The sequence below is a fragment of the Bufo gargarizans genome, chromosome 2, assembly GCF_014858855.1.
Source record: "Bufo gargarizans isolate SCDJY-AF-19 chromosome 2, ASM1485885v1, whole genome shotgun sequence".
Lineage (NCBI taxonomy): Eukaryota > Metazoa > Chordata > Amphibia > Anura > Bufonidae > Bufo > Bufo gargarizans.
In genome coordinates this window covers 421283244-421307541 of record NC_058081.1, presented here as the reverse complement: position 1 = coordinate 421307541, position 24298 = coordinate 421283244, and the positions used below count along the sequence as shown (strand labels likewise).

At 43.1% G+C, this 24298-nt stretch overlaps 1 protein-coding gene across 1 annotated transcript in view; it reads right to left on the bottom strand.

The window, feature by feature from the left end:
* Nucleotides 1-24298, bottom strand: part of TENM2 (teneurin transmembrane protein 2) — a 3034822-nt gene that overhangs the window by 847292 nt on the left and 2163232 nt on the right. The window contains exon 12 of the mRNA XM_044277356.1: nt 1759-1944. Coding sequence (XP_044133291.1) covers nt 1759-1944 — 186 coding nt within the window. The remainder of the gene's footprint in view (nt 1-1758; nt 1945-24298) is intronic.

Genomic DNA, 24298 nt, shown 5'->3' with positions numbered 1-24298 from the left:
GGATCCAAGCGGATGATCTATATAATAGATTCCGCGATAGGGGATACCCTCGAAAGGTGCTGAAAAGGGCCTTCAATCGAGCAAAAGCCCTCACAAGAGATTCCCTCATCTCATGCAGGACTGCCCCCTCTGTGACCTCCCAGGACAGCAAGACCATCCGGTGTATAGGTACTTTTAGTCATTTACCTAACATGTATCTAATGCATGATTTGACATTACATTACATCTTTTGAGTTAACCACTCCCACTTCCCTGATAGAAAGGGAAGGGGGTGATGACGACTGTCACGGTGTCATCAGACGGCGTCAATGTTTTGGCTTAGGCTGAGTAGACGCCTAGTGATGAGGTCATCGCTGGGCGCCAGCGCACGTTAGATACGGGCGACGCCTGTAGCCAATAGTACACCAGCTGTGGAAACAGTGTTGCGGCCGGACGCATGCAGCCTATGGTGACCTCATCACTAGGCGCTGGCACACGTGATTGGTGACGTTGTAGACACGCCTCTCTCTGTGGATATGACCAATGGGCTATCTGCAACAGACAAACGGGGGCGTTACCTAAGGCATAAAACCCTTGTTTGTTCAGCGCGCCGACGCTAATACCCCTAACCCCTGACGAAGCCGCATCGCGGCGAAACATGTCGGGTGGGGACTAGTGTTAGGCGCTTGTTTTAGATTCAGTTGGCAGCAAATGTGTAGACTTCAGTAGGGCTACAGTCCTGTGTGTTATGAATCAGTGTAGTGGTTATCTGGTGCCAGTGTAGAGACAACCAACGCAGTGGTGTCCGGAGCCTGGGCCCAGGTTCCAGGACACAAAGCAACAGGGTATATCAAATCTGTGGTACACTGTCACCAACCACACACCCGCACATATATACTTATTCTCAAACAAATGAGAGAGAAGCTAATCTTCACACAAATCTGCATTGCCACCTGTTAGTTTTTAAATGTGTGGTTTTTGTGGGGTAAAGAACTCCCCTTTTTAAATGAACGAAATAAAGTATTTGGCTTTTATTTTCCAAATTAGTAGACCCCTACAGGGACTTTCTTTGGTCTTTTGACCAGTGGTGTATTTCAGGGTTAAATCCGAGGGTCTCACTAGGGCCCACTTTTGTGTATTCACAGGAACAGTGTGGCACATCCTACTTGCTCATTTCTACAACTCTGGCCACCCTGGCTGCTGCATGATATGGGCATTCTGATCTCTGCCATGGATGGCGGAGATGAAAAAACCTCTTTTACTGAAAATTTACAGGCATTTCTGCTATGTATCTGTTTTTATTTCATTACATGTTGCTATTGGTAATAGATTGGCATTTTGAATCAGAACAGTGGTCAAATGCTTTTTTTTTATTAACTCAAACACACATGCTAATAGCCTTTGGCCAAAGTTCTGGATTACAAGATATGATCATTGTAAAAAGCAATGCCCCATTAAGGTTTGCCACAACTGCTTTAAAACATATCCTATTGCCTTACTAGAGAAACAGATAACTTAGATATATTAGTCTTTACATGTCAGCCCATGTTGTTGGAAGAAATGTATAATGCTACAGTTGCCAGAATTATTGTAAAACAAAATGGATGCCATTTAATAATATGCATGTCTGTAAATGAAACTGATCAATCATTTACTTGTTCTCAATTTGTATTCTGCAGTTGAAAAATAAAGGCTCCCTTGATGGAACAAAACCAATGGCGAAATGTTGTATGAGAATAAAACAATATGTGCCTCTTTCGATGCCCGTCATTTGCCTACCAATGGTGCAGTGCTCCCCATTCCAGCCCTCTCTGCATTCGCATTTTCCATCTTTGCAAGTTCCATGTTCAGTGCAGCGAGGGTGGCAAACACGCTGGTCACATGCCACCCCAGTCCACCCTTCTTCGCAACGACATGCTCCACCAACACAAACACCATGAGTGCCACAGTCCACAGAGCATACCTCTGCAACAAATAAGAATGAAAAATAAAAATACAAATCTGGAGATAAATACGGAAAAAAAGAAAAGCTTAAGAACACATCCCTTCCCCAGAGAACTAGCACCAAAAGTCACAAACTGTGGCGCAAACTGGTGTTGTGCAAAATATTTGGGGTTTTAGGCATCATCTGCTACTTTTTAAAGTAGCGAGCGTTGAGTGCTGGGGCAGGCGGTCTGTCACATGTATTATAATCTGCACCTGGAAACTGCCATAGATTATAGCAAAGATCTACACCAGTTTTTTTGCTTTTTCACATGGACCTGCCCAGCTGCCCCACAATTTTTAAGACGCATGCAGTACGTAACTGAGGAGCATCTAAACCAAACAGAGGAGAGATTTAGACCGACACATAAAATGCTGGTCTTCATAAATGTCCCCATAGTCATTTTGCCTAATGTTTGTGATGCCATCATCAATACAGTACACATAATGAATGCAAAGAAACTCATATACCACCTTATTATATTGAACACATTTCTCCCTGCTCTGTGAAAAATAGTAGTTTGCATATAAAACATATAAAAATATCAAAGCACTTTAGAGTGAGCTAGAGTATATGTCCCATTCTAGGGTATATGTCCCATTGCTAGTCTATCTACCTTTATTATTTCATTCAGTTTTACTTTTCTTTTTTAACCAATTAGTTTGAATATGATTATGTGTTTTTGCTGTCAATCAACCCTATAAAGTAAGCAATGATTTAATGTTGACAGAAATAGTGTTGATTACTTAACACCACTGCGTGTCTCCAACTCAGAGGCTTAGTAATTATTAGTGTTTTGCTGAGTATGCCTTTTTATTAAAAAGTTACTTTTATTTATCTTAGATTAAAATTCAATAAACGTCAGATAATAGTGAATGATTCAGAGCACTAAGAGGAATATAATGGTCCCGGCTGTCACTCTTATGAGGCGAGGGTCTGCTGAATATTGCGGTCTCCTATCTAATACATTAGCCTAATAAAGCTTTCCCTAAGGCCCCTTTCACACGGGCGAGTTTTCCGTGCGGGTGCGATGCGTGCGGTGAACGCATTGCACTCGCACTGAATCCTGACCCATTCATTTCTATGGGGCTGTGCACACGAGCGGTGATTTTCACACATCACTTATGCGTTGCGTGAAAATCGCAGCATGCTCCTCTTTGTGCGTTTTTCACGTAACGCAGGCCCTATAGAAATGAATGGGGTTGCGTGAAAATCGCATGCATCCGCAAGCAAGTGCGGATGCGGTGCGATTTTCACGCATGGGTTCTAGGTGACAGTCTATTCACTGTATTATTTTCCCTTATAACATGGTTATAAGGGAAAATAATAGCATTCTGAATACAGAATGCTTAGTATAATAGTGCTGGAAGGGTTAAAAATAATAAAAAAGTTAACTCACCTTCTCCTCTTGTTCGCGTAGAGGCCGGTCTGTTCTTTAGCTGTGGACTGAAGGACCTTTGATGACGTCAGATCACATGCTCCATCACCATGGTGATGTACCATGTGATTGGAGCATGTGATCTGACGTCACCTCAGGTCATTCAGTCCACAGCTAAAGAACAGACCGGGATCTACGCTAACAAGAGGAGAAGGTGAGTTAACTTTTTTATTATTTTTAACCCTTCCAGCACTATTATACTAAGCATTCTGTATTCAGAATGCTATTATTTTCCCTTATAACCATGTTATAAGGGAAAATAATACAATCTTCAGAACATCAATCCCAAGCCCGAACTTCTGTGAAGAAGTTCGGGTTTGGGTACCAAACATGCGCGATTTTTCTCACGCGAGTGCAAAACGCATGACAATGTTTTGCACTCGCGCGGAAAAATCGCGCATTTTCCCGCAACGCACCCGCCTCTTATCCGGGCAAAAAACATGACGCCAGTGTGAAAGAGGCCTAACAGTCTTAGTCTTCAGGCGGGGAATAGCTAGCTGGCTGTGTGTCGGAGCACCTGCCCTAAAAAGAGCGACCCCCAGCTTCAGGATACCTCGGACCTAAATTCAATTCCCACTGCCGGAGAATGACCAAATGCCAAACCTAGATATACTGCTTCCTAGGCGAAAGTATAGGCGAAACGCATTGAAGCTATCTAGGGCAATTTAATGAGAAGGATATGAGGGAATTTAATTTAGGTCCGAGGCATCCTGAGGCTGGGGGTCGCTCTTTTCAGGGCACGTGCTCCGACACACAACCAGCTAGCTATTCCCTGCCTGAAGACTAGGGCTGTTAGGGAAAGCTCTATTGGGCTAATGTATTAGATAGGAGACCACAATATTCATCAGACCCTCGCCTCATAAGAGTGATAGCCGGTCACGGCTGAGGATGGGGAAAACCCTCAGCCATGCAATGCCAGATGGTGTTAGGCTGCTCGGCCAGGAAGACAGGATTAGGGAGCAGGTCACCTCCTAACGCGTCCCTAACCTGACCCTAACTCCTAGCTGCATGGGCCGACCTTTAAGGTAGGAGGACCCATGCTCCGGAACCTCGGATCCCTAACTCACCCTCCGTCCGGTCCCTGGACTAGGAGTCAGGGTAAGACGACCTACTCCTCCTGCACGGAGGAGCAGGAGTCTCAATGGCCAAGCTGCTGGGAAAAGGGGAACACAAACAGACTTACGGAAATGGCAGGCGAACTAAGTAGTTCCACCAACCTGCCACAGCCTTGCTGACTGGGTCCCTGTGCACACAGGAATCCAGAACCATAAGCTGCACAAAATAACAAAGGAAGGTCCCAACAGAACATCACATGGACATCACACACAACAAGACATAAACATAATGTGACAATATCTTTATGACCACAGGGGTGGCTCTCACTGACAGGTAGAAAACACAGGAGGCTGCTCCAGCGAAGCATGGCTGAAGCAACCCTCAGACCTGTGCTAATAGTGAGGCTTTATAGGCCAAGAAGCCACACCCCACAGTCAGACACACCCAGTGACACACGCACACACTGGGAAGGGAGTTAACCCTTCCAGCACCAGGGAAGGGAAAACACAACTTAAAAGGAGAAGTGTCCAAAACACGAAACACACTGTGGCTGTTGCCGCAGGCAACGACATGGGTGGCACTCATGTCCTGGGAGTCAGCCCGAAGGCCGGGACACTGCCACCACATGTACACACAACGACCAAATGATGCCAGGGGCAACCACAGTGAGGCGAAGATGTAAGTGCACACCACACATAACACAGAGTGCACACAGACATACGAAAGTGCATACAAACGCACACACAACTCCAAGGGAACCGCACACATAACTGTTGTCTGCGGCAACCGCACCTGAGACAAACAGCAAAATGCCTTGAGTTGCGGTTGACACAACAACCCGAAAACCGCGGGCAACTGTATGCGGCTCCCAAGGAGTCACGGCCATAAACATGGTCGTGACATAGCCGGGACCATTATATTCCTCTCAGTGCTCTGAATCATTCACTACTATCTGACGTTTATTGAATTTTAATCCAAGATAAATAAAAGTTACTAATAAAAAGGCATACTCAGCAAAACACTAATAATTATAAAGTAAGCAGCCGCATTAAAAACAGATTATACAGTGAACACAGTTATTCATAATAAAATCCAAATGCTAGTTTAAAGCTTTTTATCTCTTTGTCAGACTGTCGAAAATGAGACTAAAAATGATTGCAAATCTAAATAAACAAAAAAACTCATTGGTCGCCAATTGTGGTGGTAAAATACAATTACATGCTCACTGCCTGCTTTCTCGCTCACTGTTTCACCTCTCCTCTGCTATAAAATTGATTATTGAGATTTGCCTTATGCATCATTTATTCAGTTCATTCATTCACAATTATATTACACATTTGATATGCTTTCAGATATTCTCAGAATTATGTTCACATTACTATTTAAAGGCTAGGGAAATGCTTTAATTTCAGATTGTACTGGTTTGTCGTTAGGCAGTCACAACCATATTAAGCATCAAGTGGTTTGAATTGTTTGACATATATATGAATGCTGGAAGCTTTCAAGGATATTCAATGCATGATAGAATCACATGCAATGAAAAAAAAAGTTTGCAGCTAAATTTCTGAATGGATATTTCTGGATTCCAGCAGAACCTGCAACCTTTCTAGAGTAAAGAAGGTTCAGTTTTACAAATGCATTACAAAAGTATTTATTTCTGCAGGTAAGCTGATTGGTTAGGATGTTTGCAGGTCAGCCTGCAGTAAGTTAGAAATCAGGTCTTATGACTTCTGATAACTACACATACGACTGCATCAATGATCCAACACTCTAGTGCTTGAGCATTTAAAGATTTGAAATTCCTAATAATTATTAAGTTAGTGACAATATTATCCTGCATTACAGTTAATGAAAAACTATAACAGTTTATATTATAAAAAGGAACATAATTAGCAACCTGTGCCAAATTTATCTTATCACATGCATCACTTTGAGTTTAGTGCAATTCGCACCATTTTTGACGACGTGAAACTATTTGCTGCCCATACATACACTGCCTGTCCAAAAAAAAAAGTCGCCACCTGGATTTAACTAAGCAAATTGTTAGTAGCCTCTTATTGGTTAATTATTGCGAGGGCGATTATCTTTCAGCTGGCAACAAGTTATTTAACCCCAACTGGTGCAATGAGTTGCTTCTCATTTCTTAAACAACCATGTCGAAACACACATCTCGTGGTCGTGGCAAAGATGTTAGTCTGTTTGAGAAGGGTCAAATCTTTGGCATGCATCAAGCAGAGAAAACATCTAGGGAGATTGCAGAAACTACTAAAATTGGGTTAAGAACTGTCCAATGCATTTTAATAAAAACTGGAAGGATAGTGGGGACCCATCGCATTCGAGGAAGAAATGTGGCGGGGAAACAATCCTGAATGATCGTAATCGGCGATCACTTAAACGTTTGGTGAAAGCAAATCGAAAAAAAACAACAGTAGAACTCAGGACTATATTTAATAGTGAAAGTAAGATCATTTCCACATGCACAATGCAAACGGAACTCAAGGGATTGGGACTGAACAGCTGTGTAGCCGTAAGAAAACCACTAATCAGTGAGACAAACCAGAAAAGAAAAGACTTCAAATTGCTAGGAAACAAAGACTGGACTCTGGAGCAATGGAAGAAGGTCAAGTGGTCTGATGAGTCCAGATTTACCCTGTTCCAGAGTGATGGGAGCATCAGGGTAAGAAGAGAGGCAGATGAAGTGATGCACCCATCATGCCAAGTGCCTACTGTACAAGCCTGTGGGGGCAGTGCTATGAACTGGGGTTGCTGCAGGTGGTCAGGTCTAGGTTCAGCAACAGTATGTGCTCCAAGAATGAGGTCAGCTGACTACCTGAACATACTGAAGGACCAGGTTATGCCATCAATGGATTTTTTCTTCCCTGATGGCATGGGCATATTCCAAGATGACAATGCCAGGATTCTTTGGGCTCAAATTGTGAAAGAGTGGTTCAGGGAGATTAATACATCATTTTCACACATCGATTGGCCACCACAGAGTCCAGACCTTAACCCCATTGAGAATCTTTGGGATGCGCTGGAAAAGGCTTTGTGCAGCAGTCAGACTCTACCATCATCACACTAGATTGAAATAAATCTTGTGACATTGCAGAAGCTTATCGAAACAATGCCACAGCAAATGCGTGCCGTGATCAAAGCTAAAGGCGGTCCAACAAAATATTAGAGTGTGTGACCTTTTCTTTTTGGTGGTGACTTTTTTTTGGGCAGTGTATTATGTATTATGCAGTGCATGAAGCTTTATCATGTTTAGGCCACTGTTTTGTACTACCATACCATTGGGACATCTCTTGCATGCTGTGTCGAGGACATGCAAGTATAGTATGACTAGTGATCGAGTCTATCTTTTTATGTTTTTGAGACCTTGTTCTATACAGGAGTACAGCTAGTAAAAGAGTGCCTGAGTTTGGCTGAATTTCAATGACTGCTTTATACTTTATTGTTATATATAGGACTACATTATATACTAGGGGATTTTAATGCACCCTTAAAGGGGTTATCTGAGCCTGGAAATGCCCCCATATGCCTGGGCCTCTCAATCACAATGTGCTTACCTGGCTCCTTACTCCTGGTCCCCGCACGGCCGCCGCTGCCTCTCCCCGTGTGCGGATGAAAACATCAGGTGTCGTGAGGGGAGCAGCAAATAGGCCATGATGGGGATGAGCCTCCCTAGTGGCTGCCCTCCTTCCCCTAGTAGCCATTGGCTGCCCTCCTTCCCCAACACCGGATGTTTTTATCGGTGGATGGGGAGAAGCAGTGGCAGCCATGCGGGGACCAGGAGCGGCACAGGAAGCAGGAAGCCAGGTAAGTAGAATCAGTGTGAGGGGCCCGGGCATATGGGGGGCATTTCCTGCTTCAGATAACCCCTTTAAATAATCTGATGTGTAGTTGTAATTGTTTGTACAGAAAAATGTAATGTTTCATAAAATGTTTCACTGTACTTTAAACCTGTTCCTTATGAAAATCATTACAAAAACCTAATATGCCCAACCTGATTTAGAATTCATTGATAAATATTGGTTATTTTTCTGGAGAGCCAGAGCTTTAAAATAATTTTGTCATTTGGTTTACACTTAATGATGAGTGAATATATTCAAAATTAATTGGATTCATTACGAATTTCACAAAAAATTTGCAGCAGGCTGGGAGGTGCCACTGAAAAATGAGCAGAACATCATTCTGTAATGTGCTTGCATCCTGGAAGGATCCTGTGTTGTGGCTCTGTTTGCCAAACCAGAAATCCACTGTTAAATTGTGAAAGGAACTGTGAAAGGAGATATTTTGGGGAATTTGGAGTATATTAATGTAATCAGGGAATGGAAGTGAGGGAGTTAGAACTGGTCACTATCAGATTTACTGTATTAGCTGGCAGGTTAATCAGCTCAGCTTTTGGCAAATAGTTCTACATTACAGAAACCTGCAAAAACAGGGGAAAAAAACTATTTTTGCTTTGATAAGTTTCACTACATTCATGCAAGTGCTGAGGAATTGCCCCTGCTATTTTAACTTTGTAATTGGGCATTTTAGTGCATTACACCTGTGTTATTTAACATGTACTGTACATTGCTGCAAGATAAGGGGTGGATAGGGTACAGCAACATATGCATTTCACATCAGTAACATAAATTATAAACAGGTTTCTGAAGGCAACTGCATTACGTCTAGTCCATAAGACATCTGGAATCATTGCAAAATTTGCAGTCAAATCCGAGTTTAAGTGAACACTTATTATTAAAAAAAAAAGGGTTTAATAATTTTACTGCAATAAAAATAAAAATAATAAAATAATAAAGCAGTGTTATGTACATTGCTGCAAGGTAAGAGGTGGATAAGGTAGAGCAGCAGCATACACATTTCAGATAATTACCAAAAATCTATATTACTAAAAACAACTACATCACAGCGTCTAATTCAAAATATGTTTATCATCAAGGCAAAAAAAGTGCATTGTCACACCCGAGTGTTAGTGAAGGGCCAGTATTACTGCATCAGAGCGTGTAGTGCAAACATGTTTCACTGCAAAAATTATATTACCATTCTCAATTCTCAATTCCAGTCTGCAGTGTGTTTGTGGAAAGGGGAGGGATTTGGTATATTTTATTTCGCCATTTGCCTTTAAATTACAGATAAAACACTTGCACTTTTGCCATTACAATTTATTAATCTGTGTACCATTTACTAACCTCGTGACTTTTTATTATTAGGCCTAATAATAAAGTGTCTGGAAAAAGGGAGTGCAAAACAAATGACTCATGTAGGTAGCAGCACCAGCCATCCATCCAGTAGTAGTAGGCCACAGTGTTCCATGGCTTCTGAAAGACACACCATTATTATTGAGGACAAAGAAGGTGAGATTGTGGACTGGATTGCTCATTTCTCCTCTCAGTCAAAGCAGGATGATGTGGTGGTCACTTCTGAGATTGACGCTCTGTCTTGGAGCGATAGGTCACAACATTCATCCTGCTTCTCCTCTTTGCAACCCAGAGAAGCCTTTCAGTTGCATCCTCTCTGTCATCACTGCCCCTTTTTAGTGGGGTACTGTAAGGGATACCACCCCTAGTGCCCGCTTGACGTCAACTACGTTGAGCTCACGAGATACAATATGGTCACTGGCTACCTAGGTGTGATGCTACACCCTCCTGGAGAAGCGCATAAGGTCAGTCTTGGTATAGTTTTCACAGATTCCTCCTGTCTACATGAGCACACAGAGGCAACAAGCTGAGAGAGCCCGGAAAGACTGCCGCCAGATCCTTGTTTGATATAAGCCAGGTCCACTAACGGGATTATATAGGGTAAGAAACCAACCCGCGGTAGCGTATTACTAGGCCGAAACATGGACGTGGGGATTCGTGATCGAGATACCAGACAGCACAAGAATAAATTAGATATTTAATCGCCTTAAGGGCTCACTAGAAATAACACTATACACACAAAGAATATATCAGTGGTCTGAGGTTACAAATACAGGTGGTATGGTACAAACAGGATTAAACAGAGAGAAAGTCAGTTTACCAGATGGATGAGTCCTTTTGGGTTGTGATGAGTCCTTTGCTGTAGTCACATGGAGGGCAGTGATGTCAGCAGGTTGCAGGTCCCGCTAAACACATGGCATAATGTGAACCTCCTTTAGAGAAAAAAACACGCCCGCTTGCTGGCATAAGCCTTTGAAATCTGTAGCCGGCCCCTCTGCTGGGCTGGCAGCGCATGAGCCAAAAAAACGAGGCTCAGGGCTCCAGACCAGAATGTCCCAGGGAGGTGGTTCAAGGACCAATGGATCCACCTGGGTTCTGGCTACCAGTAGAATCCAAGCATGGTACCGTTATTTGGTTTCTGTGGGGAGATAGGTATATCTCCCCTTCGTGGCATCCCGTGGCGTCAAGTTGCTGGCAGCACATTTTAGTAGAGTCTGCTGATTTTAGGGATCTGATGGGGTTCACCCATCCTCACTGGAAGATACTTAGCTGGTATTATTTCTCCAAAAAAGACACACTCTCAGGTGAAGAACGTGGGACGCTCCTTGGAATTCTCACTGTGCACATTTGTCTCAGTTTGGTTCCCATACCAGCCTCTTATCTGTCTCCTCCATGGACATCCTCCCATCCCCAGTAGCAGCAGTGAAGAGAATCACTCCCACTCTCCCTCCCTCCTATCACATGTGTAAATTGAAGCATTGTCATGCTGTATTAGAACTGATGGGGCTGGGCAAGCGTAGCCAGTGTCACACTGCCAATCACATATTAAAGTGCATCAAGCATGAAACATACCACTGGCTGTCTCCCCAACCAGCTTCAACTGGGAAAGTGACAATGGCTGGAACATCATAACTGTATTGCAATTGGGAAAATACCACATGTCCCCTGTATGGTCCATGTGATAAAGCTAGTCGTGCAACACAGTACACTTGCTTGTAAAAGGTGCTAACAATGTCCAGAAGACTGTACTCTCATTGCAGCCATATGCCTCCTGGGTATTTCCCCCTTAATCTGTGACGTTCCAACTCGCTGGAATACCACTTTACAGATGCATGAGCATCTGTATGGGCAGCATAAAGCCATGAATGATTTTGCAATGCAACAGACCACCTCAGCAGGGAGGATCTGTTGATTTACGGTCAAGCAGTGGAATGTCAGAGACAACTGACACATTCGGAAGCAATTCAAAGAGACCACAACATTTGTCAGTAGGGACAACTACAGTATGCTATAAACATTGTCATCCCAATTCATGTTGATAAAACAAGGTGCAACCGCAGAAGAAGAATAGCTGACACATTTTGCTGGCCACCCTGTGGCTGTTGAGGACCCAATAGGAGAAAGTTCAATGGGGAGGAGCATTTGGTGGTTGAGGATGATGATGATGACAATGACACCGGAGATGTCTTAGCAAACGGAACATCAGGATCAGATTCTAGTCCATCTACGCAATGTGAACATCCATCTTAATGACCTGATTTCCACCAACCTTGCAGCATCTGCTGCAGCAGCTAATCCGGCACGTGCTCCACCAACTCCCTATGTGCCAGAATCAAGCCCCTATCTGTCGTCTCCACCATGCTTTGATGGAGACCCTAAACAGTGCAGTAGGTTCAATAATCAGTGCAATCTTCACTTAGAACTGTAGCCGCATCAGTTCATTTCTGACCGAACCAAGGTTTCTTTTTTAATTTTGCACCTTACAGGAGAAGCCCTGGCATGGATCAAACCACTCTAAGATAGGTATGACCCAATAGTTATGGATCTACAGGCCTTCCTACGGGCTTTCCGTTGGGTGTTTGATGAGCCAGGATGCACCAAGTCAGCGGCTTCTTTTATGCTGTGGCTGCACCAAGGAGGTCCATCCATGGGCCAGTATGCAGTCTACTTCCGGACTTTAGTGGCCGCCTTCTGTGAGGGTCTTTCCGGGAAAATTAAGGATGAATTTGGCGGTTGGGATGTCCCCTCTACCATGCATGATTTTGAAAACAATTGGGACATGGTCAATTCACGGAGATAACACTTCTGAATTCTGGAGCAGCAGGGAACTTCCTGCAACAAGGCTTTGGATTGTCATGAGATGCCTGAAGAGTCCTCTGACGGTATCGTCCATCAATGGAAGGGCTTTATCTGAGTCCATGCAGTTCATTACTGAACCTGTAAAATTACAGGTGGGTGCTTCATACTGAACTGATTTTGTTCTGGTCCTCTCTAGTCTCTTCATTCTCTACTTCTGGGACTTCCATGGCTTTGTGTTCATGAACCTATTCTTGACTGGAGGTCCGGAGGGATGCTTCATTGGGGACAGTCCTGTCTTGGCAAGCGTCTTTCCTCTGTTCAGCCGGCTCGCGCGCTTTGGGTTCTACTCAATCTCCAGGGTCTGCCTGCAGCCTATCACGCTTATGCGGATGTCTTTGACAAAAAAAAAAGCTGAGAGGCTACCTCCTCACAGGACGTATGACTGTCCTATTGACTTGGTTCCGGGTTCCTTGCCTCCTCTTAGATGCAGTTATCCCCTGTCATTAGCAAAGACTCTATGTCTCTGAATATATCAAGGAGAACCTTGACAGAGATTGAAAATCTTCCTCTCCAGCTGGTGCAGGTTTATTCTTTGTGAAGAAGAAAGATGGTCCCCTACGTTCATGCGCCGACTACAGGGATCTTAGCAAGATCACCAGAAAAAATAAGTACCTGAATTGTTTGATCACCTCAGGGGAGCTAAAGCATTCTCCAAATTAGACCTATGTGGGGACTACAACCTGGTGAGGATTTGCCAGGGGACTAGTGGAAGACTTTTAGACCAACCTATAAGAAAAAACTCACATATAATGTATAAATTACACTGGGGTCTAGTATAATATACTGAGCCAAACCAAAAACAGAACCAATAACCCCAAAGAAAAGTGGGAGACACACATATAAAATATATGTAATTTATTGAGACATGATCACATAACGAACAATACAGGTCCTTCTAAAAAAATTAGCATATTGTGATAAAGTTCATTATTTTCTGAAATGTACTCATAAACATTAGACTTTCATATATTTTAGATTCATTACACACCAACTGAAGTAGTTCAAGCCTTTTATTGTTTTAATATTGATGATTTTGGCATACAGTTCATGAAAACCCAAAATTCCTATCTCAAAAAATTAGCATATCATGAAAAGGTTCTCTAAACAAGCTATTAACCTAATCATCTGAATCAACTAATTAACTCTAAACACCTGCAAAAGATTCCTGAGGCTTTTAAAAACTCCCAGCCTGGTTCATTACTCCAAACGGCAATCATGGGTAAGACTGCCGACCTGACTGCTGTCCAGAAGGCCATCATTGACACCCTCGAACAAGAGGGTAAGACACAGAAAGACATTTCTGAACGAATAGGCTGTTCCCAGAGTGCTGTATCAAGGCACCTCAGTGGGAAGTCTGTGGGAAAGAAAAAGTGTGGCAGAAAACGCTGCACAACGAGAAGAGGTGACCGGACCCTGAGGAAGATTGTGGAGAAGGACCGATTCCAGACCTTTGGGGACCTGCGGAAGCAGTGGACTGAGTCTGGAGTAGAAACATCCAGAGCCACCGTGTACAGGCGTGTGAAGGAAATGGGCTACAGGTGCCACATTCCCCAGGTCAAGCCACTTTTGAACCAGAAACAGCGGCAGAAGCGCCTGACCTGGGCTACAGAGAAGCAGCACTGGACTGTTGCATGTCATTCGGAAATCAAGGTGCCAGAGTCTGGAGGAAGACTGGGGAGAGGGAAATGCCAAAATGCCTGAAGTCCAGTGTCAAGTCCCCACAGTCAGTGATGGTCTGGGGTGCCATGTCAGCTGCTGGTGTTGGTCCACTGTGTTTTATCAAGGGCAGGGTCAATGCAGCTAGCTATCAGGAGATTTTGGAGCACTTCATGCTTCCATCTGCTGAAAAGCTTTATGGAGATGAAGATTATATTTTTCAGCACGACCTGGCACTTGCTCACAGTGCAAAAACCACTGGTAAATGGTTTACTGACCATGGTATTACTGTGCTCAATTGGCCTGCCAACTCTTCTGACCTGAACCCCATAGAGAATCTGTGGGATATTGGGAAGAGAAAATTGAGAGACGCAAGACCCAACACTCTGGATGAGCTTAAGGCCGCTATCGAAGCATCCTGGGCCTCCATAACACCTCAGCAGTGCCACAGGCTGATTGCCTCCATGCCACGCCGCATTGAAGCCTCCTGGGCCTCCATAACACCTCAGCAGTGCCACAGGCTGATTGCCTCCATGCCACGCTGCATTGAAGCAGTCATTTCTGCAAAAGGATTCCCGACCAAGTATTGAGTGCATAGCTGAACATAATTATTTGAAGGTTGACTTTTTTTTGTATTAAAAATACTTTTATTTTATTGGTCGGATGAAATATGCTAATTTTTTGAGATAGGAAATTTGGGTTTTCATGAGCTGTGGCCAAAATCATCAATATTAAAACAATAAAAGGCTTGAACTACTTCAGTTGGTGTGTAATGAATCTAAAATATATGAAAGTCTAATGTTTATCAGTACATTACAGAAGATAATGAACTTTATCACAATATGCTAATTTTTTGAAAAGGACCTGTATATGAAACAAAAGGCACAAGTGTACAGGAGGAAGGGGGGGGGGGGAAACCTCATGTAAGGAGGACAGATACAACCTCTCTCCCAAACACCCAACTGGCAGGGAAAAAGATGTCACAGCCCTAGGTATACATCATCCCTGCGACACTGGGCGGATGCGTTAATCAGCTGCCAGCTGTGGACCACACCATTTAAGGACGAACTCAGTTTGTTACTTTACCTCCTGCCGAAGCCTCTCCAGGTGAAACGTACGTCGAGGTGCAGCTTTTGGTCACACGCTCTGGGTCCAGCATATCATGGGTAATACATGTTTTGTTGTTTTGCTCAGTTAGTTGTTACATTTCTTTTTATATCTCTATTGCCACCTGCACTTGGCACACTTGCCTCTGTCTGTATTGTACAGTTCAATGGCTATGTGCATATCTTATGTGGCCATCCCAGGTTTTTGGGTGGGCTAGTTTGCCTTGTGCTATTTGTACATTTTTTCATTTATCTTTCTGTGCATGCAACATACATACCAGTACATGTTACTTTGAGTGAACCTACAGTTCTCACAATTTTCATGCTGATGTATACCTAGGGCTGTGACATCTTTTTCCCTGCCAGCTGGGTGTTTGGGAGAGAGGTTGTATCTGACCTCCTTACATGAGGTTCCCCCCCCCCTCCTCCTGTACACTTGTGCCTTTTGTTTCATATATTGTTTGTTATGTGATCATGTCTCAATAAATTACATATATTGTATATATGTGTCTCCCACTTTTCTTTGGGGTTATTGGTTCTGTTTTTGGGTTGGATGAGTGGAAGACTGCCTTCAACACCTACGACGGTCTCTACGAAAACCTGGCAATGCCCTTTGGACTAAGCAATGACCCTGCAGTGTTCAGAGACTTTCTCTATTCCTGTGTTGTGGTGTACCTAGATGATATCCTTGTTTTTTCTCCATATTTGGCCACTCACCAGAGGAAGGTTCGTCTGGTTCTTCAAAGGTTAAGAGAAAATCATCTGCACACCAAGTTCGAGAAATATTCCTTTGAGCAGTCATTTCTTCCTTTCCTAGGATACATAATATCCGATACTGGCCTGCAGATGGATTGCAAGAAGCTGTTAGCAATTTTAACCGCTTGCCGTGACAGTAACGCCGATAGGCATCCAGACGGCAGCGCTCTCAGGTCTCAGTGACGCCTATTGGCGTCATCTCGTGAGACCTGAGATTTCCTGTGAACGTTCACAGGATTGCGCAGTATACAAGTTTAACTACAGCCTGCCAGTGCAGATCATTGGGTGGCAGGCTATAGTTTTTTAAAATAGCCAATCAAATAGGTATATCAGATGCTATTTTGTAAATAGCGTCTGATATACCTGCTACCTGCTCCTCTGGTGGTCCCTTTTGCTTGGATCAACCACCAGAGGACACAGGCAGCTCTGTAAGTAGCACCAAGCACCACACACACATTACACACCCCTGTCACTTATTAACCCCTGATCACCCCATATAGACTACCTGATCAACCCCATGTCACCCCCCTGTCATTGATTACCCCTCTGTAAGGGTCCCTTATCACCGCCAGTTACTTAGCTACTTGTTAGTTAGTTAGCGCCCAGCCCACCGCACCGCAGTCACTGATTAGTCGCTGATTAGTGTCGTCGCTGTTGCTAATCAGCACTAGTACTATATAGTATCTGTAAGTGATCAAGACTGATCACAATCAGATCTTAGGCTCTGATCACTGCAAAAACACAGTAAAATCGCTGTGGCGCTATAAAGATCACTTTTGAGCTTTCTGCATCTTTATTAGCGATCGCAGCTTTACTTCGCAAGCACTCCTTTTTACTAGGCAGGTTTTCTCTTTTTGCTGGGTAGTCTCAGAGGAATACCCTCTAAATTTAGTTAGCCCAAAATGTCAAAAAATAGGTATTCCGCTGAAGAGGCCTACAGGATTCTGGCCTTGATGGATGAAAGCGATGGGGACGCCTCACCCGCTGAATCCAGTGGTTCCGAATATGAACCTGAAGACAACAGTGGCACTCTAACCGCTAGTGAAGATGACAAGTTTGAGGTCATGGCTATGGTCAGGGGTACCCGACCCCATGCCATTGTTCTGCATACCCCACGTGATGAGCCTCATTTGCAGCAGAGTGGTGCTAGCGCTGATCTTTTTTATGGTGCGGCAGAAGTAGGGCAATGTGTTTTGGGGTGTATTTTTACATATACCCATACTGTGTGTGAGAAATATCTCTGTAAATGACAACTTTTTAAATTCTTTTATACATAGTTGTCAATTTACAGAGATATTTCTCTCACCCAGCATAGGTATATGTAAAAATACACCCCAAAACACATTGCCCTACTTTTTCTGAGTACGGCGATATCACATGTGTGACACTTTTTTGCAGCCTAGGTGCGTAAAGGGGCCGAAAGTCCAACGAGTACCTTTAGGTTTTACAGGGTTGCTCACAATTTAGCCCCGCCTAAAATGCCAGAACCGTAAACACACCCCACAAGTGACCCCATTTCGGAAAGTAGACACCCCAAGGTATTCACTGAGGGGCATAGTGAGTCCGTGGGAGATTTTATTTTATTTTTTTGCCAGAAGTTAGCAGAAATGGAAACGTTATCATTATTATTTTTCCTCAGAAAGTGTCATTTTCTGCTAACTTGTGAAATGTATTTTAACCCTTTCATGACCAAGGGTCATTGATGCCCCAGTGTCCAGGTCAAAATTTTCAAATCTGACATGCGTCACTTTATGTGGTAATAGCTTTGGAACACTTTTACTTATCCACGCCATTCTGAGATTGTTTTCTCGTGACACATTGTACTTCATGATAGTCATATATTTGAGTCAATATATTTCACCTTTATTTATGAAAAAATCCCAAATTTACCAAAAATTAGGAAAAATTCACAATTTTCCAAATTTCAATTTCTCTGCGTCTAAAACAGAAAGTGATACCTAATAAAATATTTATTACTTAACATTCCCCATATGTCTACTTTTTGTTGGCATCATTTTGGAAATGTAATTTTATTTTTTTAGGGTGTTAGAAGACTTAGAAGTTTAGTAGCAATTCTTACAATTTTTAAGAAAATTTCCAAAACCCACTTTTTAAGGACCAGTTCAGGTCTGAAGTCACTTTGTGGGGCTTACATAGTGGAAACCCCCATAAATGACCCCATTGTAGAAACTACACCCCTCAAGTTACTCAAAACTGATTTTACTAACTTTGTTAACCCTTTAGGCGTTCCACAAGAATTAAAGGAAAATGGAGATGAAATTTAAAAATTTCACTTTTTTGGCAGATTTTCCATTTTATATATTTTTTTCCTTTAACACATTGAGGGTTAACAGCCAAACAAAACTCAATATTTATTACCCTGATTACGCGGTTTACAAAAACACCCCACATGTGGTCGTAAACTGCTGTACGGGCACACGGCAGGGCGAAGAAGGAAAGGAATGCCATACGGTTTTTGGAAGGCAGATTGTGCTGGATTGGTTTTCTTTTTTTTTTTTTTTTTTTTTTTCATTTCAATAGTTTTTATTGAGTGATTCAAAGTCATACATGAAAACCTAGAGAAGTGGGAAGATGACAAATCTCCACTACTCATAAACAGTACAGAACTTATTCCAGGTCTGGCAAATACAAATTTCGGATCATAAAATTTTCATACATGTTGTACATCAGGAAGACAGCTTATCTCAAAAACTGAATGACTGTTATCATTACGGTTACATAGACCTAGACATGTTCACGACAATAATTGCTTAAGAGGAGCCACCAAGAACCTGAAGTAACTGTCTGCAGGTCAAGTCTACAGGTTTCTAGCAATTAATAGAAACTTGAGGTCAATCTTAGCGGCCATTTTTTTTTAGATACATCTTGTGAGACACATCCTGTGAGACACATCCGAGACAGGTCATGTAAGGAAATCCAGATGGAAATAGGAATAATCAACTGAGGCTCAGATTACCCTTGGGATGTACAAAACCTGGCCTTACCCAGTCGGCCCTGAATAACCTCTAAAAGAGATCCAGTTACACCAGATCCTCAAAAATTTAGGGTGAGATCTCATTTCCCAAGAGGACAATTCCTCCAGGCGATAAATCTGGTCTATTTTTTGGAGCCAATGCTCTGCATCTGGGACCTCGGCTGTCAACCATAGAAGGGGAATTAGTAATTTAGCCGCATATATTAATTGTTTAAACAGTGCTAAATTGGGTGGGGGAGGATCAGTAGGGAAAAGGTTTAGAAGGGCAACCTCCGGTGATGGGGCAACATTAGATTTACAAATTTTGTTACTAGTCTGAAAAATCTTTACCCACCAACTAGCTAGGACCGGGCATGACCACCGAATATGGAGAAAAGTACCTTTGTTTTCAGAGCACCTCCAGCATGTGTCCGAGGCCGAAACAGAGTACAGGCATGTCTTGTCAGGGGTTTTATACCAGCGAGTGATAATTTTGTAATTATTTTCCTGAATTTTGACACAGCGTGAGGCTTTATGAGAGGAGTTAAAAATATTAGCGAAAGCCTCAGGGGGGAAGCATTTATCTAGGTCTCTTTCCCATAGTCTGATATACGCCGGCGTCAGCGCAGTAGGGGGAGTCCTTATCCTGTTGTACCATTGTGAGATTGATTTACGTGGGGGGGAGTTTAAGGAAATTAGATGCTCAAACCACGTTACAGGGCGTAATAGATCCTGTACTTGAATGTGTTGAGACATGTAAGCCCTTAAAAAGAACGTGCCGTTAAAACTAGAGCAAGGGACCTTCGATAGGTCATTTAGTGCTTTGACAGAAAGCAGCTGTCCATCCGCATAGAGGTCAATCAATCTCACCTTAGCCTTGAGTATTTCGGCAGGTAGACTTTTTTGCAGGGCCTGGGGGGCCAGTTGTAGAATATCTGCTATATTAAGGATAGGAGATGGAAAAGGAGAACCAAGGGGAGAAGATTGTAAAGCTTTCCAGGCATTTAGGGTGGCTTTCATTACTGGGGAGATATTCGGATGATGAGGCGGTAATGACATTCGCCCTAGCAGCGCAGTTCTAAAAGGAAGTCCTAATAAGGCTTCTTCCATAGGGACCCAAGATTTATGCTTGGGGGCTATCATCCAATCCACTACTCTGGTAAGTAGAACTGCTTTCCCATAGAATTCAGGATCAGGTAGTGAAACCCCTCCTCTCTCCCTCGGGTAGGATACCAACTTGTAGGACAACCTGGCTTTTTTCTTGTTCCATATGAAGGCTCGGAACATGGACCGAAGTTTAGTGTAATATGTAGAAGGGACTGGAATAGGAAGAGTCTGTTGGAGGTATGTGAGCTTGGGGATAACCAGAGAAAGTAAAATGTTTTTCCTCCCAAACCATGAAAGTATGGGGACATCCAGGGAATTCAGGTCTTCGGACAACTTGCTTTGGAGAGGGATATAGTTCAAGTTGAAGAGTTGGTTTGGATCCATGGACATTTTAATCCCCAGAAACGTTAAAAAGGGGGCAGACCAATTAAAGGGAGAGTTTGCTTCTAGATGATCTCTTAAGGATTTCTTAAGGCCTGTGGAGATTATAAGCGATTTACTGTGGTTAACTTTAAAATTGGAATAGGATCCATAAATTTCCAAGTGCCTGTAAATAATAGGGAGAGCTGTCTCAGGATTACTAATTATTAACAGCAGATCATCCGCGAATGCAGCTATTTTATGTTGTTGGTCTCCTAATGTTATTCCCTGAATGTCCCCATCTAACCTAATGGTTTGCAACAGAGGCTCCAAGGCGAGGACGAACAGGAGCGGGGAAAGGGGGCAACCTTGACGTGTGCCATTCCTAATCTTGAAGGGTTCAGAGAGGGTATCATTTACCCCGATTGAAGCCGAAGCATGACTGTACATGGCCTCTATTGCTAGGATAAAGGGAGGCGGGATACCGCGGGATCGAAGCGTCGAGTACATAAAGGACCAATTGACCCTATCGAAGGCCTTCTCAGCATCAGTGCTAAGAAGGACAAGAGGGATGTTCTTTCTTTTAACATAGTGAATGATATTAAGTATTCGGGCCGTATTATCCTTCCCCTCTCTTTGTTTTACGAACCCGACTTGATCCCTGTGTATAAGAGATGGAAGGACCACAGCCAGTCTATTCGCAAGCATTTTAGCTAAAAGCTTTAAGTCTATGTTAAGAAGAGAGATAGGCCTGAAATTGGGGCATAACGTATGGTCTTTACCCTCTTTAGGAATTAAGGTAATGTGGGCTCGTGTCATGTCAGGGGAGAGGGGTGTGCCAGCTAATGTGGCGTTATACACTGGAAGGAGGTGTGGAATCAATATCTCCTGAAACGTCGAGTAGTAAGGAATAGGAAGGCCATCAGGACCTGGGCATTTCCCTCTAGGGGAAGTTTTAATAGCTTCCAGTAGTTCCACTGAGGAAAAGGGAGATGCCAAACGGGCCGCGCTTTGTTCTGACATCGAGGGAAGATCCAACGACTCTAAATAAAGAGAGAGGGGTGAAGGCGACGCCGTATCACTCGGGGGAAATTGATGTGGGTTAAGATTATAAAGGGATTCATAATAGTCTCTAAACAGAGGAGCTATTTTGTTAGTTTCAAAGGTTAGAGCTCCGTCCGGGGTTTTTAGCTTGTGTATGAAGTTTTGCATTCTCCTACTTTTTAGCCTGGACATCATAAAGCGGGAGGCCTTGTTTCCATGGGCAAATATTTTATGTTGAGAGTGTAAGTAGAACTTAGCAGAATTTATGTTAAGAAGATTCTTGAGAGAGGCCCTGCATGAGGAAAGCTCCTGAAGCTGAGACTCCAATAGAGAGGTTTTATGGGCTCTTTCCAGGAAGCTAATTTTCTCATGAAGGGAGTCTATCTGTCTTTGCCTTTCTTTTTTTAGATGAGCTCCCAGGCTAATACAATGACCCCGTATGTAAGCTTTGTGGGCGTCCCAAACTGTTTGTGATGAAACCTCAGGGGTACAATTGGTGTCAAAAAATTCTCTTAACAGTTGTGACATTTTAGATATGTTGTTTGAAGAGTTAATAAGCTGTTCATTAAACCTCCAGTGGCTTCTATGTTTCTGGTTAGAGGGCTGTGTCATATGAATAACTATTGGGGCATGGTCGGATAGGATTATGGAACCTATTTCAGCCCCGGAACACAGCCGGAGATGCTCTTTTGACACAAATAAATAGTCTAAGCGCTGGTAAGACTTGTGCATATAGGAGTAAAAGGTATAGTCCCTGGAGTCTGGATTCATGGTACGCCAGACATCTATCAAGTGGGCTTTAGATAGACTCCTCAATAGAGAGCGAATACCCTTTTGAGATTGGGACGATTTTTGGGAGGAAGAGTCTATGAGGGGATTCAGGACTAGGTTCAAGTCACCTCCTACCACCGTGACACCACCTCTAAAAGTTTCTAATTTCTCAAGAGTTGAATTCAGCCACGATATCTGGTGATCATTTGGGGCGTATAGGTTCACAAATGTGTATAAATGTTGTCCAATCTTTCCCTTAATCATCAAAAACCTCCCATCCGGATCACATATTTGATCATCCAGAATGAATGGTACTTTACTGTGGAATCCAATGCTAACACCTTTAGAGTTTGACGAAGGGGATCCACAATGGAACCACGTAGGGTAATAAGAAAAGGAAAGATTGGGAAAATGTTGCAATTTAAAATGGGTCTCCTGTAAATAGACTATGTTTGCTCTATTTCTCTTCAGTAACCCAAAGACCTGACTCCTCTTAGAAGGTGAATTAAGTCCCTTGACATTATAAGAGGCAACACTAATAGCCATATTGGAGATAGGAAGGTGCTTGCGGAGTTTAAGATCCTCCAGATCACTGCTGTCTGCTTGAAGGTCAGGTTCACTGTCTTCCGTCTCCTTGTTAGGCTCCGGCGCCATCTTAGATTCTCGGGCCGCACATATTGCCGCGGCTTTTTTAATAAATTTGTCCATATCCCCACAGTTTGAGGGCTGTTTGTAGGAAAGGGATGAGTCCCCAGTCTTTTGCTGGCCGATTTTGCCCATATTTGCAGCTCAGCAGCTAACGTTTGCTGTGAAAAGGCCAGAATCAAGCAGCAGAGCTCAGGCGCACACGTCCATTCAGGTCTGGCGCTAACTCCGCCCCCGTGCTGGATTGGTTTTCTGAACGCCATATGTTTTTTATTTTTCTGCCGATCGTCTTGTGCAGGGGCTCGTTTTTTGCAGAAAGTGTTGAGGTTTTTATTGGTACCATTTTTGGGTACATAGGATTTTTTGATCATTCATTATTACACTTTATGGGGCAAGGTGACCCAAAAATTGGCTGTTTTGGAACAGTTTTCATTTATTTATTTTTACAGAGTTCATCTGAGGAGTTAGGTCATGTGAAAGTTTTATAGAGAAGATCGTTACGGACGTGGCAATACCTAATATGTATACTTTTTCTTATTTATTTAAGTTTTACACAATAATAGCATTTCTGAAACCAAAAAAATGATGTTTTAGTGTCTCTATAGTCTGAGAGCCATAGCTTTTTTATTTTTTGGGCAATTGTCTTAAATAGGGTATCATTTTTTGCGGGACGAAGTGACGGTTTTATTGGTACTATTTTGCCTTTTTGATCGCTTGCTGTTGCACTTTTTGTGATGTAAGGTGACAAAAATAGCTTTTTTTGGCACTGTTTTTTTAATTTTATTTTTATGGTGTTTATCGGACGGGGTCCATCACGTGATATATTTATAGAGACGGTCGTTATGGACGCGGTGACACCTAATATGTGTATTTTATTTTATTTTTTCATTTTTTATAGGAAAAGGCAATGTCTTTTTTTTTATTTACATTTTTATTTATCTATTGATTTATTTTTACTTTTATTATTTTCACTTTTTTTTATCAGTTCCCTCTTGGATCTTGAAGATCCAGTGGGGCTGATAGTTGTACTATACTTTGCAATGCTCTTGCATTGCAAAGTATAATACTTCCAGACTGCCTGTAGGTGGCAGCACTGGACGCCTTTGCCATGGCAACCATCGGGCGCTGCCATCACACACACAGAATGGGGAATCGGGGGGTAGGGACAATATTGAGGGAGGCTGGTGCAGGAGGGGCGGCCAGAAAATTAATGCAGGGGGCGGGGAGGGGGCGGACCGCATGCCAATCAGGGCAGGAGGAAGGACATGAGCGCCGGCTGGGAACAGATCAGCAAGGCACAGATCGGGGGGGGGGGGGGGACACCACAGAGGGGCACCAAAGGCTTGGAGGATCGGG